Source organism: Microtus pennsylvanicus, chromosome 11 (genome assembly GCF_037038515.1).
Source record: "Microtus pennsylvanicus isolate mMicPen1 chromosome 11, mMicPen1.hap1, whole genome shotgun sequence".
NCBI classification, from domain to species: Eukaryota; Metazoa; Chordata; class Mammalia; order Rodentia; family Cricetidae; genus Microtus; species Microtus pennsylvanicus.
This window is the reverse complement of record NC_134589.1, coordinates 98,354,743-98,369,596: the sequence shown is the minus strand read 5'-3', so window position 1 is coordinate 98,369,596 and position 14,854 is coordinate 98,354,743. Positions and strand designations below refer to the sequence as shown.

Sequence of the window (14,854 nt, the reverse complement as noted above, 5' to 3'; positions counted from 1 at the left end):
GTTAAGTCATTTGCTCAGGCACAGAACCAGTGAACTTCAGAACTGAAGTGAGCTAGTTCTAGAAGATTTGCCCTCGACCACCATGCCCTTCACTTCTCATTATAAAACATATTCTCAGAGCAAAAATGAAAAAATAACCAGAGATGAATAAATATCCCATTGAACATATACCAACACCCCCCCAGCCCTGGCTGGGTAATCCTTGATTTGATGTATAGTCCACTTCTCTGAGACCTCTGCACCCCCCCCCCAAGCCCTGGCTGGGTAATTCTTGGTTTGATGTATAGTCCACTTCTCTGAGACCTCTGCTGTGTCTGTTTGCATCTACTTATGTCTTCATCTGTAATTACAACTTTTTTCCTGCAGATGCTATCCAATTCTATGCAGTAGGTCAAATTTTTCAATTCATATGTTTTGATGAGCTTCCAGATCTGTGTTTTTGCCTTCATTCTCTAGGGCTGCTGGGAAAACCTCCATGTTCATGCAGCATAGTTTACTCAAGCATTTCCCTCTGCTGGAGCTGCTTTGGTCAGCTGAGGGTTATTAGTCAGGTGTCGGTATTAAACATCTTAATGAATCCTTATTTCCCTTCTGTAAGTTGTAAATAGAATTCCCCAGTCAAAATATTGACACTTTCTTGATACTTCAAGTTCTCTATGGTCAACTGATTAGATGTTAATTTGCCTTTTTTTCGGAGTGGCTTCATGGTAGATTGTGGACTTAGGAGTGAGAAAGACTGTTTCACACCCTGTATCCAGTTAACATATTCACCGTGTGCCTTTTCATATTAAGTGACCTCTCTGAGCCTATTCCCGAGATCCCCATGAGAGTTGTGAGATCTCATGACCTGTAAGTCCTAGGAGAATTGGATGCTTTGACTTAGGGAAGCTATTGGCACTGAGTTCCACATGTTCTAGAATGTGCCGTATTTAGATTCTTTCTTTATGTTTTCTGGATGTACAAACTTCTTATGTTTCAGTCTTGGGACCTGACAAAGTCTTCATATCCCATCACTTCTACATTGTGACGCTGTGTCTGGGACTTAGCATCCTAGACTCAAATGTGTTCTCTGCTATAACTCAGCTGGGACATTTTACACAAGTTAATAAACCTTCCCCACTGATAAAATGCTGTTGGGGGGCTGGTGAGATGGATCAACAAGAGTTTTGTTGCTTTTGCAGGGGACATGGTTTGGTTTCAGCATCCAAATGATAGCTCCCAGCCACCTGTAACTCCAATTCCAGGCATCTGACACCCTGTCTTGGCCTTCTCAACCCCCTGGCATTCACATGGTACACAGACATGTATGCACGCACTCACATTAAAGCAAACATATCTTTTTGCTAGTCAGCAGCTGGAGAGATGGCTCAGCAATTAAGAGCACTTGCGATTCTTGGAGAGGGGGTTCAGTTCCTAGCACCCACATGATGGCTCCTAAGCGTATCTCCAGTCCTGGGAGATTGATGCCCTCTTCTGACTTCCATGGATGCCAGGCACACACAGGCAAATACATAAGATAAAGTAAATACAGCTAAAAGGTTTTTCTTTTTCTAAAGAGAGCTGCTATTTAGCTTGAGCCCTCCATGGGAATGTGAGTGGAAATTATTGGAATATTCAGGCAAAGAACATGGTGTCCAGCAGGAAATGGCCATTTTAGGAAAGTCTGAACAAGGAAAATGTTTCTTGGAATCAGGATGCCAAGCTCTAATTTCAGTTGCTGAGAAATGTAACAGGGAGCTTTGTATGAGAATGACCTTCCAGCAGGAATGGTGCTTCTTCATCAGAATGTGATGAAGGAGAAAGAATGGCATTTGAGTAGTGTGTCATCCTCCAGAGGAGGGTTTGTAGCTGTTACCTCACCCTGCTATAAACACACAAGAAGGATCATGAAATCCTTCTGGTAACATGGGGAAATCAAGACTTTGGCAGACACAGACTGGTCAGTCTCCCACAGCTTGCCATCAACCCTGAGTCCCCTGAACATAGGAAGCCCAGCCCTGGCTCAGTACAGGCACTTGCAGTGGTCCGCAGTGTGTGGATCTGGAATTACCGTCCCTGTACATCTTCTCAAATGGAGAATTCTGCCCTTCAGTTTCCTTCTGGGAAAAATTCTATCCTATGACATCGCTACCATTTGAATGTAATCAGTTTGGGTCCAGAGTAAATTCAGTAGAATGAAAGCAGAGATTTTCTATCATTTCTGTCCTTTCCGAGTCTGAAGTTGGGGCTAGGGGCACAGTCACCTGTAGCTTCTCTTCCACTGTTTTTCTCTTCTCCCTCTTTTCTGTCTGTCTCCACTCCACTTTAACCCTCTGGGTGCTTGAAGTTTTCTTTCTCTTTCTGCCTCCTTTCCTGGTTTTCTCTTTCTTATGCTTATCCCTCTCTTCTTGTTTTTTTGGCATCTGTTCCTCCTCTCTCAAATCCTCCTCACTTCTCTACCACTCTTGCCTGTCTTACAAATTTGCTCAGAATCTTCACAGAGACAATAAATATTAACCATGAGTCTTCTTGTTTCCGATCACAGTGCATGTACTTGGTGGGAATAATCAACTCAAATTAAGCTGACAGTAGCTAAGAGCACACAGGATGAAATTTGCTATTGATTAAAAATCCATAGATGACTGGAATCTTCTTTGCTAATTTTGTATTTCTGCACAATTCGGACTCAAGAGAATTTGACTTGGTAGAAATAATTACAAAAAAAAATCCCAAGTGGCAAAAATCATAAATTAGTTGAATTTGTTGTGCTCCAAAATTGATCAATGAATCAAATCTTCATAAAATTTACAAAGAATTGAGTCTAGTGAAAACAGTTTCCAAAATAAAAAAGGGGGAAGGGACAATGTAACTATGCCTTACAAGATATTGATCTATGAGGCAAATCAGCTTAATAGAATTTACTATAAATTTAATCATTGTCAGCATAATTCTGACTTTAATATTTGCATTCACAACTCAGAGTAAAAAATGTGAGCCTGGAGCTAGAGAGATAACATAATGATTAAGCATGCTTGATAATCTTCTAGAGGACAGAATGGCTGTTCTTATCACCCATTGTTGAGTGGTTCATAATTGTCAGTAACTCCAGTTCCAGATCCAAAGACTTATTCTGTCTTCAACAGGCACCCACATACACCTGTGTACACACACACACACACACACACACACACACATACACACACACACACACACGCACACAAATATACACGTAATTTTTAAAGTGTGCGCCTAGAAACTACAAGATGGCTCAGTGGGTAATGGCACCTGCCTGGTTTTCATCCCTGGAACCCACATATTAGATGGAGAGAACCCACTCCTGAAAACTGTAGTTTGATCTCTGTATGGGTTTTATGACACACACTCAGGTATACTGATGTGTGTACACAGACAACACAATAAATAAATAGATAAATAGTTAAATAAATTAATAGGTGTGGTTGGAGGCTGCTCATTCATTCCTGGCCTCCCAGACCCAAAATAATCATACAAACTATATTAATTGCAATACTGTTTGGCCAATAGCTTAAGTGTATTTCTAGCTAGCTCTTATATCCTAAATTAACCCATTTTCATTATTTTATATTTTACCATGAGGCTCGTGGTTTACCGGTAAAGTTCTATCATCTGTCTCCTTCGGTGGCTACATAGCATCTCCTCAACTCTGCCTACTCTCTCTATATATCTTTTTCAGCCTGGCTATATTCTGTTAAGCCATTGGCTGAAAGCAGCTTCTATATTAACCAGTGGCAATAAGACATATTCATATCATCCAGAGGGGAATCCTACATCAGCTCCCTTTTCTGTCTAATTAAAAGGAAGGTTTTAACATTAACATAGTAAAATTATATAAAACAAAACAGTTATCAACCAAAAATTCCAGTTACAATATTTATATCTACTTTATCATTTATCATAACTAAGGAAAATTATAATTATAACTATCTATTCTTCAACTCTATCAAAGACTCCAGAAGAATATAACATTACCTAAGTAAACAGAAAGTGCATTATAAACAACTTCTAAAACTCTGAAATTGACAGAGACATCTCGCTGCCTGGACAGTCACCCAAAGTTCTTCTATATGTTGGAGCATCCATCTTCAGCCTACAGGACCATAGTATCTGGCAGACATTTCTATAAAGCAGGAAATTTCGAAGACAGTTGTGCCTATATTGGCAGTTTGTCAGTCACTTTCTTCTGTGTCCTGCAGAATGTCTGGCAGACTCTTTCATGAAGTAGGAACCCTGAAGGATCGTCTCACCTTCTTTAGGCAACTTCAGCAGTCATTTTTTCTGTGAGTCGGCATGTTCAGTTTGTACAGCGCACCATCAAGCAGTCCAGGCAAGAGCAGTTTCTTACCTAAATAGCTAACAGACTTCATAAGGAGCCTCTTTGATGCCCATCATCCTCTTGAAGTAGATTGGTGCTGCCAGGAGCAGATATGTCTCATTGTCATAAAAAGTCCTAAGTTCTTAAACATTTTAAGTGCCATATTCTGTTAGTCTTTGAAAGGTTTGAAGAATAACTATCCATCTGAAATATATCTCTGTACATCTAGAAAACCTAACTAACATGGCTACAAGCTTGACTATTATAGATAACTATCTATTAATCTGTATTTCTTAATTATACATTACATTTTTAAATAAGCTGTGCAAACACAATACCTTAATCAAGAGCAGAAATATACATATAACAAAATTGACCTTAAATTTTTATCAATAGACCAAGATCCATACCAATGCAAAGTATTCATCTCTATAGCATATCTTCCTTTAAATGAAAACAAACATTTATAAACAGTATTTGGGAAGTTGGGTGTAGTTCTTTTCAAACTACTTTCTGCTTTTTGTTGGGTGAAGTAATTTTGGGGTTCGTGGAGACCTTTTAGGGGGTCTTGATTCATCAAACCATATTAGTCTGGAAGGAATCTACGGGTTCTCATGCACTGTGGAAACAAAAGCAGAACCTCTTTTCCAAAGCAACTTATTCTTAGACTCAAATTTTGAAGTCAGGATACTTTTATGTTTGCCTAACTTAGCAGCCTATGTTGCAAAGAGGGCCAATTGTTCATCCCAACCACCCAGTTAGCTTAGCCCCAAAATAACCACACAGAAACTCTATTAATTAAATCACTGCTTGGCTCATTAGCTTTAGTTTCTTATTGCTAATTCTTACATCATAATTTAGCCCATTTCGATTAAGCTGTGTATTGCCATATGGCAGTACATTTTACTTAATGGGTAAAATTCCCAGCATCTGACTCTGGCAGATCCATGGCATCTATCCCTGACTCTGCCTTCTTTCTCTCAGCATGCCATTTAGTTTTTCTTGCCTACCTAAATTCTGCCCTATCAACAGGCCCAAAGCAGTTTCTTTATTAACCAATGAAAGCAACACAAAGACAGAAGGACCTCCTACACCAAGCCCATATAATGAAATGTCTCTCTGTACTTAGCTCCTTCACAGTCAAAAAATTCAAAGAAAACACAATAAGGCTCTCTGTATATTTTCCATCTTTACATGGCTTATTTTTATTACTCTATTACTTTTTCTACAAGTTTAATATTTTATTATCTTTACTCCTTTAATCTATGACTATCTGAACTCTTTTATATTACTTTTACTGTCTCTTTACTCTTTTCTTCTCTCTCCCAAGCCTATGTATATTTATTCAACACTGTGACCCATTTAGAGGTTTTTCCATCTGAATTTGTCTTTATTGTGTGTATCTGTAATTAAGAGTGCTTCTTAAAAAGCTAAGTGGAATGGCTAGGACTAAGTCTGCTTTGTCTTTTGGCTCCTCTCAGTCCAACATGGTGGGCATCTGTTCAATGCCTCTGAGACTGTTACTGGAAGCCATTCTCACCACCTCAACTCCAGGTAGCACTGTGTAGCATATTAATCCTTTTTATCTGAGTAAAAACTAAATCTGTCATGCAGCACACTGCATAGCCTGGAAATATCTCTGTGTATGGTGGTGGGAGTCCACCATGCTCTCCTGCCTGTGCACTCCTAGCAGATCCAGTCCCATCATGTGCCCAGGTAGGGAGTGCTGAGCTGCAGACATGGTCTCAGCTACTTTCCTCCTGACCCCAAGTGGCCACACAAGCATCCGGACCCAAAGTGCATGGCAGACATCAGCCCCAAACATTTGTTCATCGGGTGTCATTTTGTAGGCAGAGGCTGGCTGTTCGTTCCTGGCTTCCCAGACCTGAGATAATCACACAGAAACTATATTAATTAAAACACTGCTCAGCCTATTAACTCAGGCTTCTTATTAACTAACTCTTACATCTCAAATTAACTCATTCCTATTATTTTATATTTTACCACAATGCTCAGATGCACACATGTGTACACACATACACATCACACAATAAATAAATGAATAAATAGAAAATAGTTAAGTAAAGAAATAGGTAGATAAATGTTTAAAAATTGTTTGGAGAAATTGAGCCTAAGTTACTTTCTTAAAGCTAGTTGTAGACCAGCCTGGTTGAGGGTGCTATAGGTTGACTGTCTCATTCCTAGTAAACACATGCAAAGGTCAAGACTCAGTAGTACCTTCTGGAACCACAAGTGCCCTCTGCCAATAATCCTGTGTCTGATGCTGGCTTATGGCTAATGCACCTGTCTCTTCTTATACAAAATTAACCTTTCCAGTCCCCCAAGTTTCATCAGGATCTGTGATTACAAAACACCTTTCTTCCCATTTTACCTATCCAACATCCAGCACCACCCATTTTACAGACAGGAAGACCAAGGCTCAGAGAGGTCCATTGCCAGAGCTGTGTGACGAAGACTGAAGTTGGTTGCCTAAGGTGGTAGTGGTGATGTGTGTGTGTGTGTGTGTGTGTGTGTGTGTGTGTGTGTGTGTGCGTGTGCCACCACATACACCAGGATCTCTGACTCATGAGTCTGCCCACCATCTCAGCGTCAGAAAGCTAGAATTGCAGCAGTGGGTACTGTGTTGCTGTTTCACGTGGATTCTACCATTTGAACTCAGGTCCTCATGCTTGCATAACAAGTGTTTCACCCACTGAGTCATCGCCCCAGCCCTGAAGTGCTGTTCTCTTCATTTCTCTAGCAAAACTTTGACATGACCTAAAAAAAAATGCATTTGGTTATCATCAAAGAGATGTTTCTGTTTTCATAACACTTGAGACTAGTCCTCCAAACACACACACACACACATATACACACGCTCAATTTTTATTGATTCATCAGAACAAGTCACTGTCTTGTTAAAGGCTTCTTGAATGTTAATGAATGAATAATTAACTTTAACTATATAATTAGCCTTTAAATGTGCTGAGACCCCCAGAGAGCATCTGAAAACATGCAAAAGATGATGAGCTAAAACCGGAAGCTTTTGATTAGGAAATACCAGGCTGCCTGGCAACACAAATCCCATTCCCAGAAAGGACCCATGCTTCAGTGATGGGGTGCAGTCTTCACTGGAGCATGGGGAATCAGATTCTCTAACAAATAGTCTGGGGCCAAGAGTGGCCTTTCAATGGCATTGTATAGATATGAGCATATTGGACCCACTGACGTGATGAGGTCAGATCTACATACCTGTGAAGGCTGTAGAACTCTTCAGAGCTGTCAGATTTCCAACAGGAAGTCAGCAGGCTCAAATAGCTCAGGCCACTGTGGGAGTCCCTCCTTACTTGGCTTCCTTACCAATGTAAACCAGGTCTGGTTCCCCCTCTTCTTCGGGATTACCATCATTTTTAATCATTTGTGTTCCCTGAGGACTGCTGGTAACAGAGAGAGTAATGGCACCTACACAGATTCTGTGATGTCTGGTGTGTGTGTAGGGAGTTTTGTTTGGGCTTTCAGCCTCTATGTTGAAAAGCAAGAGTGTCAATTCATATGCCACAGAAGGGGTGGATTTTCTCGAAAACAGGCGGTGTTGGCCTCAGGGTGACAGATAGGACACTGTCCCCACTCCAGGCAGGTGTCAGGCAGGATTCTGACCTTTGAGCCACCACCATGCAGTGGGAGAAACACTTAACTGGAGAGGTGAAGAGATGATTTCCTCTTGAAGAGGTAGAGAACACAAGTAGCGGGTTCCCTTCCCTGAGAGGCCTGTGCTTTCACGTGGGTGGTTAGTTCTGAAGGATAGAGGCCTCTAGGGCTGGCCTTTGCTCTGTGCTGGTCAGATCTCAGCACTGCCAATTACCCAGATCCATCACTCTTGTCTCCTGCAGTCAGAGCTGAAATCTTCAGACCTTTGTGGGCTCTCATTCTCTTCATCAACCTTTGTTTCTAAAAAGGGTTTGTGTCCATCAGCAAATAGCTACCCAAGCGATTAGGATAGATTAAATCCAGGAAGAGTGTTCCACGCAGGTATCTCCAGACCTGCATGCTGAGTGTCTGCTGGGGAACAGATGAAAGCTGAATCATGCACCAGATGTCATTAAACGCTTACTGCTTTGCCCCATCCCTGCTTTTTCTTTTGTATCTGGCTTTGTTTACAGTGTTAAATCCTAATCTGAATTTCCTGAGTAGTTCAAAGAACTGCACCCTCCTAGTCATTAAGTCCTAAGGCTCTGTGGCCTTGGCATTCTCCTAAACTCAATCCAGCTTTGGATGCTTAGAAGTTGGGTGATAACCTCCAGCCCAGTAGCCACTCACTGCCTCAGCTTCCCAATTAGACAACTAGCAACGCACCCAACAGGAGAATTTGCTCATCCTTGCGCACCGAGAGCCTTGGCTGTTGTAGCCTTTCAAAAAAAGTGTCTGTTTATACATGAGTAGAAAAATAATAATGGGAATAGATAAAAGAAGACAACTTAGGCAAAGTATTTGGAAATAGACTTATTACAGAGGGTGCATAAAATTTGTGGGGCCTTTCACCATAAACTGAATTTAGCTGAGTGCATTTATGCATTTTAAGCATTTGCTATAAGCCGGCCATTGCACGGGCTTTACTTACATAACATCACTTTTTTCCCCCACAGCCCTCTGAGGGCAGATACCGTCAGCTCCTTTTTTTCAGAGAGAAAAAAACCAACCCAACGCACAACAAAACAAAACCCGAGTCTCAGAAATACAGGTGCAGCGCCCAAAGCCTCCAGCTTACAAAGATCGTTTTCTCTCACGGTGGCAATGTAAGGCTGTTTTCTTTTAACGACAGTACTATTTTTGATTGGAAACAGAAAACAAGTAAAACTTTTGGAGTGTGAGCAAAGAAGAGAGCCCAGAGTCTGGCTACCCAGGCTTCTCCTTGCCTATGACAGGATGTATGTTGGATGTTGTCCATTCCTGCGGCCTTCAGCCATATTGAGCCATTTTCTAAATATCTGAATCAGTGCAGTTCAATGAAATTACAAACTCAGTTCCCTGGCTGGTTGCATTAAGTGCAGTTCGAAGGCCATCCCTCCCCCTCCGCCCACACACAGGGGACCCCAGAGCAGGACATTTGCATTGCTGCACAGAGCTCCCACAAACAGCGCTCTTCTGGGGAGTTCTGTAGTACCCAAGACTGTCTTAGCTTTGCAGAGGCTTCTATGCTTGTAGACAAAATGGAAAAGAAGAGAATGATGTCATCTGTCTCCTGGGCAATTGTGATGTCTCAAGGGGACTGATGCATTCCAAGTGCTATGTGCAAACGGTGGGCCTGAGTTTGCTCTTATTTGCTGTATACAAGAAAGAGTGTGTGTGGTGTCTGTATGGTGTATGTGTGTGGTGTTTGCATGTGTGTGTTTGTTGTGTGTGTACATGCATGTACAGTAATCAGAGAAGGACATTTGCGTGTCCTGCTTTATTACTCTCCGTCTTATTTCATTGAGACAGGGTCTCCTCTGAGCCTGGAGCTAAGTTGGCAGCCAACAGTCCTCAGTGACCCTCTTGTCTCTTTCCTCCACAGTGCTGGGGTTATAGGTACATGTGTAGACATACCTGGCTTTTTATGTGCTACTGAGGATTTAAACTTGGGTCTTTATGTTAGTACACAAAGTGTTCTTGCCCATTGAGCCATTTCTCTGGGACCAAGAATATTGTTTTGAACATGCAGGTGTCTGTGTCCATTTGTGTCTAGACCCCAGTGTTCTGGAAGCACCGGTGTGTGTGTGCGCGCGCGTGTGTGTGTGAGAGAGAGAGACAGAGACAGAGAGAGAGAGACAGAGACAGAGACACACACACCACAGGTCTACTTCCTGCAGCCCCAGTTTCTAATATGAGCACTGCTCGTGTTAGCACTGCTGGGCTGTGGCCCCAGGATCAGAGTGGACCAGGAAGAACAGGCTCCATCTGTCACTCCCGGCGGCTGCAGCCCTGAGGACATGTTCCTTTGGCCCCTCCAGCCATCCAGTGTGTACCTGCTTTTGTCAGGACCAACCATATCCCTGCCATGAATCTTCCTGCCATTTTCCTATCTCTTCATCTGGCTGTTGCTCAGCAGAACATGTGTCATAAAATATGGAACCAATTTGTACATTTCTGTGCCCGGTCCTGACAATACCAACTGAAGCTGCTGTTGAACAACTCTTGCATGATTGCCAGGCTTATCTTTTGATTTCCATCCCAATAGTGTATTAGAGGGGAGCGAGGGTAGGATGAGATGCCAGATGCCAGGGATGGCAATAAATTGCCTGACGGCTGGACGGTTCTGTATATATGTAAGTCTGTAGATGTGTGTTTATGGTTATTTCCTGAGGAATTGAGGTAGTTTTCTGAGACTTAGAAAGTCTTTATAAAACCAAGGTTCTCAATATCTCCATGGCAACTGTGGTATGTGAAGTGTTGACATTGCAAGTACCTCAGCTTCATAAAGAGGAGAAACACCACAGACATGGTATCCCATATCAGACTTCCCCTTGAGAGTCATGGGAGGAGACTCTCAGCTTACAGAATCCTAGGATCTCACAGAATCTCAGCAGAACACCATGACCCCCTCACCTCACAGCTGAGATGCCCACTATCCAAAGGGAAGAAGTGGCTTTCCCAAGGCTATGCCTTCATCGAGTTCCAGCCTAGGACTCAAATATGTCTATGCACCCTGAGGCCATGCCTTCATCCAAGCCTATCCTAGAACTCACGTATGTTTTATCCATCTATCTAGGCTCAGGTACTACACTATGAATGGCATTAAACCTTGTATTTTTCACGCACACATATATATATTAAAATAATATATGTTTATATACATATATATAGTCTTTAATTAATTACATCCCTTCGTTAGTCCCTTCCCGCTCCTCTCCTGAACTCCATTCTTCCTTTCAGCAAGCTCCTCCTATTTCCATGCCTTTTCCTGTGACCCACTGTGTTTGATTAGGGGTTGCTTACATGAACATGGGTTGGGTAAATGAACATTTACTTGACCAGTGACTACATTACTGAGGAATATAAATTTCCATCCCCCTGTGATGGAACGTTGATAGGCTAGTCTTATGCAAGAGCTGTACAAGAAGCCACCACTGCAGGGAGTTTCTGCAACCTCGTGTCTTTTCTAGCTCTCCACCCATTGTCCCCACTATTCCCATGTAGCTGACATTTCAGAAAGGCTGTCCCTGCTTCTATAGGCAGCTCTGGTTTGCCTGTACCGCTGGCCACACCCAGCTTCTTGCTGCTTATGATGATGATGCTGCTGCTGCTGATGATGATGATTGGATGCTCTGATCTCTATTGAGTATGACCAGTGATTAATACCTAGTGTTTGGTATAAAAGTTTTGGAGTCTTTCTATAAGTTAGATAAGCCCCTTAGCATGGCCTCACCTGTAATCATTACAAACACCGTCATGGAAGCAGGGAAAAGGGAAATGATGAACACACTCTAAAGCTGGCGAGGAGTTGTGTCCCCGCTGGGAGCCCTCCAGCAGCTCCTCTGACAGAATGCAGACCGCTACGTCTTCTGCTGTCACTTTTATTTTTCTTTGCTCGGATGTTTTATGTTTCCTCATCAGAGAGAGAAAGACAATGAGGTGGAGACCGTGGCAGAAGCTGAAAAATCTCTGATGTTGTTTTCCTACTTGTTTTAGAATGGAAACATCCATTCCTGCATTCCAGGGTAGCAGTTTTGGCTTTTTCAGATAACGTCAAATTTTTGAAACTAAGAGTATACTCACTAATACGGTTCTAGGTAATTATTGGGTTCAGCCACCTCATTCATAGGATGCCCCGATACTTGTCATTGGGAAATGGTGAGTGTGGGGGTGTCACACAGGACTTCTGAAGTGATGATTGTGGTCTCAGTTTTGAACTGCGTGGTGATTCGATGCAATATTGCAATAAAAGTGAACTTATCAGAAGAAAACACTGTTTTTATTGATGTGGAGATATGCTTGCAGGTGTGAAACGAGAAAAGAAAGCTCTCTGTGATGTAGCTTGGTACAATCCATTTGGGGGGGAGATGAAATAAGGGGGGTAAACTACAGTGGATGGACAGCAGGCCCTGGAAAGAATTTCCAGTGGAACAGAACTGAGCTCGTTCATGCTGTGTTACCTGATTGTTTGGGAACTCTGCGGTTTCTTGGGTTACCCCAAGGAAGTAGCCTGAACTACAGACTTAAACAACAGAAATTTGCTGCCCTAAAGTTATAAAGGTTCAGAGTTTGGTACTGGTGTGTTGGCAGGTCTGTGCTACCTCTGCTAGTGAGGTGGAAATTGCTGTTTTAGGGGTCTCATTGTTCACTGGTTCCTAGCTCTCTCTCTCTCTCTCTCTCTCTCTCTCTCTCTCTCTCTCTCTGTGTGTGTGTGTGTGTGTGTTTGAGAGAGAGAGAGCGAGAGAGAGCGAGAGCGAGAGAGAGAGCGAGAGAGAGAGCGAGAGAGAGCGAGAGAGAGAGAGAGAGAGAGAGAGAGAGAGAGAGAGAGAGAGAGATTAGGGACCCACTCAGTATGACCTTGTCTTTAACCGGTTACAGCCACAATGACTGTATTTCAAAACAGACTGCAGACTTAGAGTTGGGACTTCAACTATTTTTTTTCATGGAAAGAGGGGTAATTAATCCATAACACTCCACCACAGCAAAATTACAGTTTCACCCAAGATTATATGGTTCACAAAACCTCAACTATTCATCTTGTCTTTACATAAAAAGGTTTCCTATTCCCTGCACGTGTGTGTGTGTACATGTACAAACCTCAGAAGACTACTCATCAATGTACTGATAGAGGTCACCTCATAGTTAACAGATTATGGGTTATAGAGTTTTATAACTTACTTATTTAATTGCTTATATAATTTTAATCATTTAAATAAATTTCTATATGACTTGAGTGTTTAAATGTTACCATGTAATGATTTTGTAACATAAACAGCAAATGTGTTTGTGCTAGTCTTTAAATCCAAGGCCTCATTTCTGATTAATTCCTCCTCACTGCTTGCATGCTACCACCTAGTTCTACTGCCCCTTGGAGGTTTCTGGTGTTCTGAGGCAAACCTTTTAAACAGGCCACCATTTCCCCACTGCTGGGAGGTGCTAAGGACAAACACTTAGCAAACAGAAAACCTGCTTGTTTACTCACTTGGGCATATGGATTCTTCGTGTCTTAATTTAGCTGCCTCTTGTAAGTTGAAAAGGAAAGGTTCTTGCTTTTATCTCCTCATTAAAAATAGATCCTTTTATGACAAGGGACTGGAACAAACATGAGTCACCCCCTCCATTGTGTGAGGTGCTGGTTTTGGCTGGGAGAGCAGGGCCCTGAGATAGCACCTAGCCACTCTATGACTCCCTGGTGTCTTGTCATTTCAGGAAGTTGGACGCTTTCATCTATGACGCAGCCGTCTTGAATTATAAGGCTGGCAGGGATGAAGGCTGTAAGCTGGTGACCATTGGGAGCGGGTACATCTTTGCCACCACGGGCTACGGAATTGCCCTCCAGAAGGGCTCACCCTGGAAGAGGCAGATTGACCTGGCTCTGCTGCAGTTTGTTGGTGATGGTAAGTAAGACCCTGCAGAACCTTGGACTTGACAAGGTAAGGCTCAGAATGAAGAGTGTCAGCAAATCCCTTCAAGTACCCAGGCCAGTCTCCTGCGCTACAGAATGCAGATTTTTGTGATCCCAATCCTAGGCTAGGTTTAGGATCATTGCTACACAACATTACAGAACCCAACTGCAGCGTAGTCAGTTTTTCATTGCTACGACAAAATACCTAGAATAAGCAACATAAAGGAGAAAAAGATTACTTTGTCTTGTGGTTTTTGAGGTTTCCCTCTATGGTCCAGATGCTTGTAGGTCTGTGGTGGAATGGTGTGTTGTGAGGAAAGCTGCTGAGCCTATGAGGATCAAACTGTGGCAATGGGGGTAGGACAGCGTGCAGCCCTCAAGGGCATGTCTCCTGTGACCCAGTTCTTCCAACAGGCATCCTGTCTTAAGTTTTCCATCATCTCCCAGTACTTCATTAATGTATGGATCCATAAATGGGTTGATGAGCTATTGTTAGGATCAAACACTTCCCAGAATGCCTGTCTCAGAAAACAGTTGCATAAGGATCCAAGCATTCAAGGGAAGACTTTGGGGGCTGGGGCATTTAAGATCCAAACCATAACATTCCAGCTCCATTTCTGTTGCTGGGATGAAACACCATGACCAAAAGCAATATAAAGGAGAATGAGGCTTATTTGACTCACTATTCCACATTACAGTGCATCACTGGGGGAACCAAGCAGGAGCTCAAGGAGCCGGTTACATCAAAGAGCAGAGAGAGGACATTCCATCCTGGCTTGCTGGTTGCGTATGCTAAGCCAGTTTTCTCGACTTTGCAGAGCTTAGGGCTGTATTCATGAAATAGTACTACTCACGTTCTTGGGTGAGTCTTCTGACCTTAGTTAACAGTCAGGACAACCCCACACAGGCATGCCCACAGGACAACTGATCAAGATGATTCTTCAGCTGAA

At 42.5% G+C, this 14,854-nt stretch overlaps 1 protein-coding gene across 1 annotated transcript in view; it reads left to right on the top strand.

Annotated features, from left to right (window-relative positions):
* The window catches only part of Grin2a (glutamate ionotropic receptor NMDA type subunit 2A), a 447,114-nt gene that overhangs the window by 383,575 nt on the left and 48,685 nt on the right, over window positions 1-14,854 (top strand). Inside the window, exon 12 of the mRNA XM_075942009.1 lies at window positions 13,709-13,896. Within this exon, the coding sequence (XP_075798124.1) occupies window positions 13,709-13,896 (188 nt within the window). The remainder of the gene's footprint in view (window positions 1-13,708; window positions 13,897-14,854) is intronic.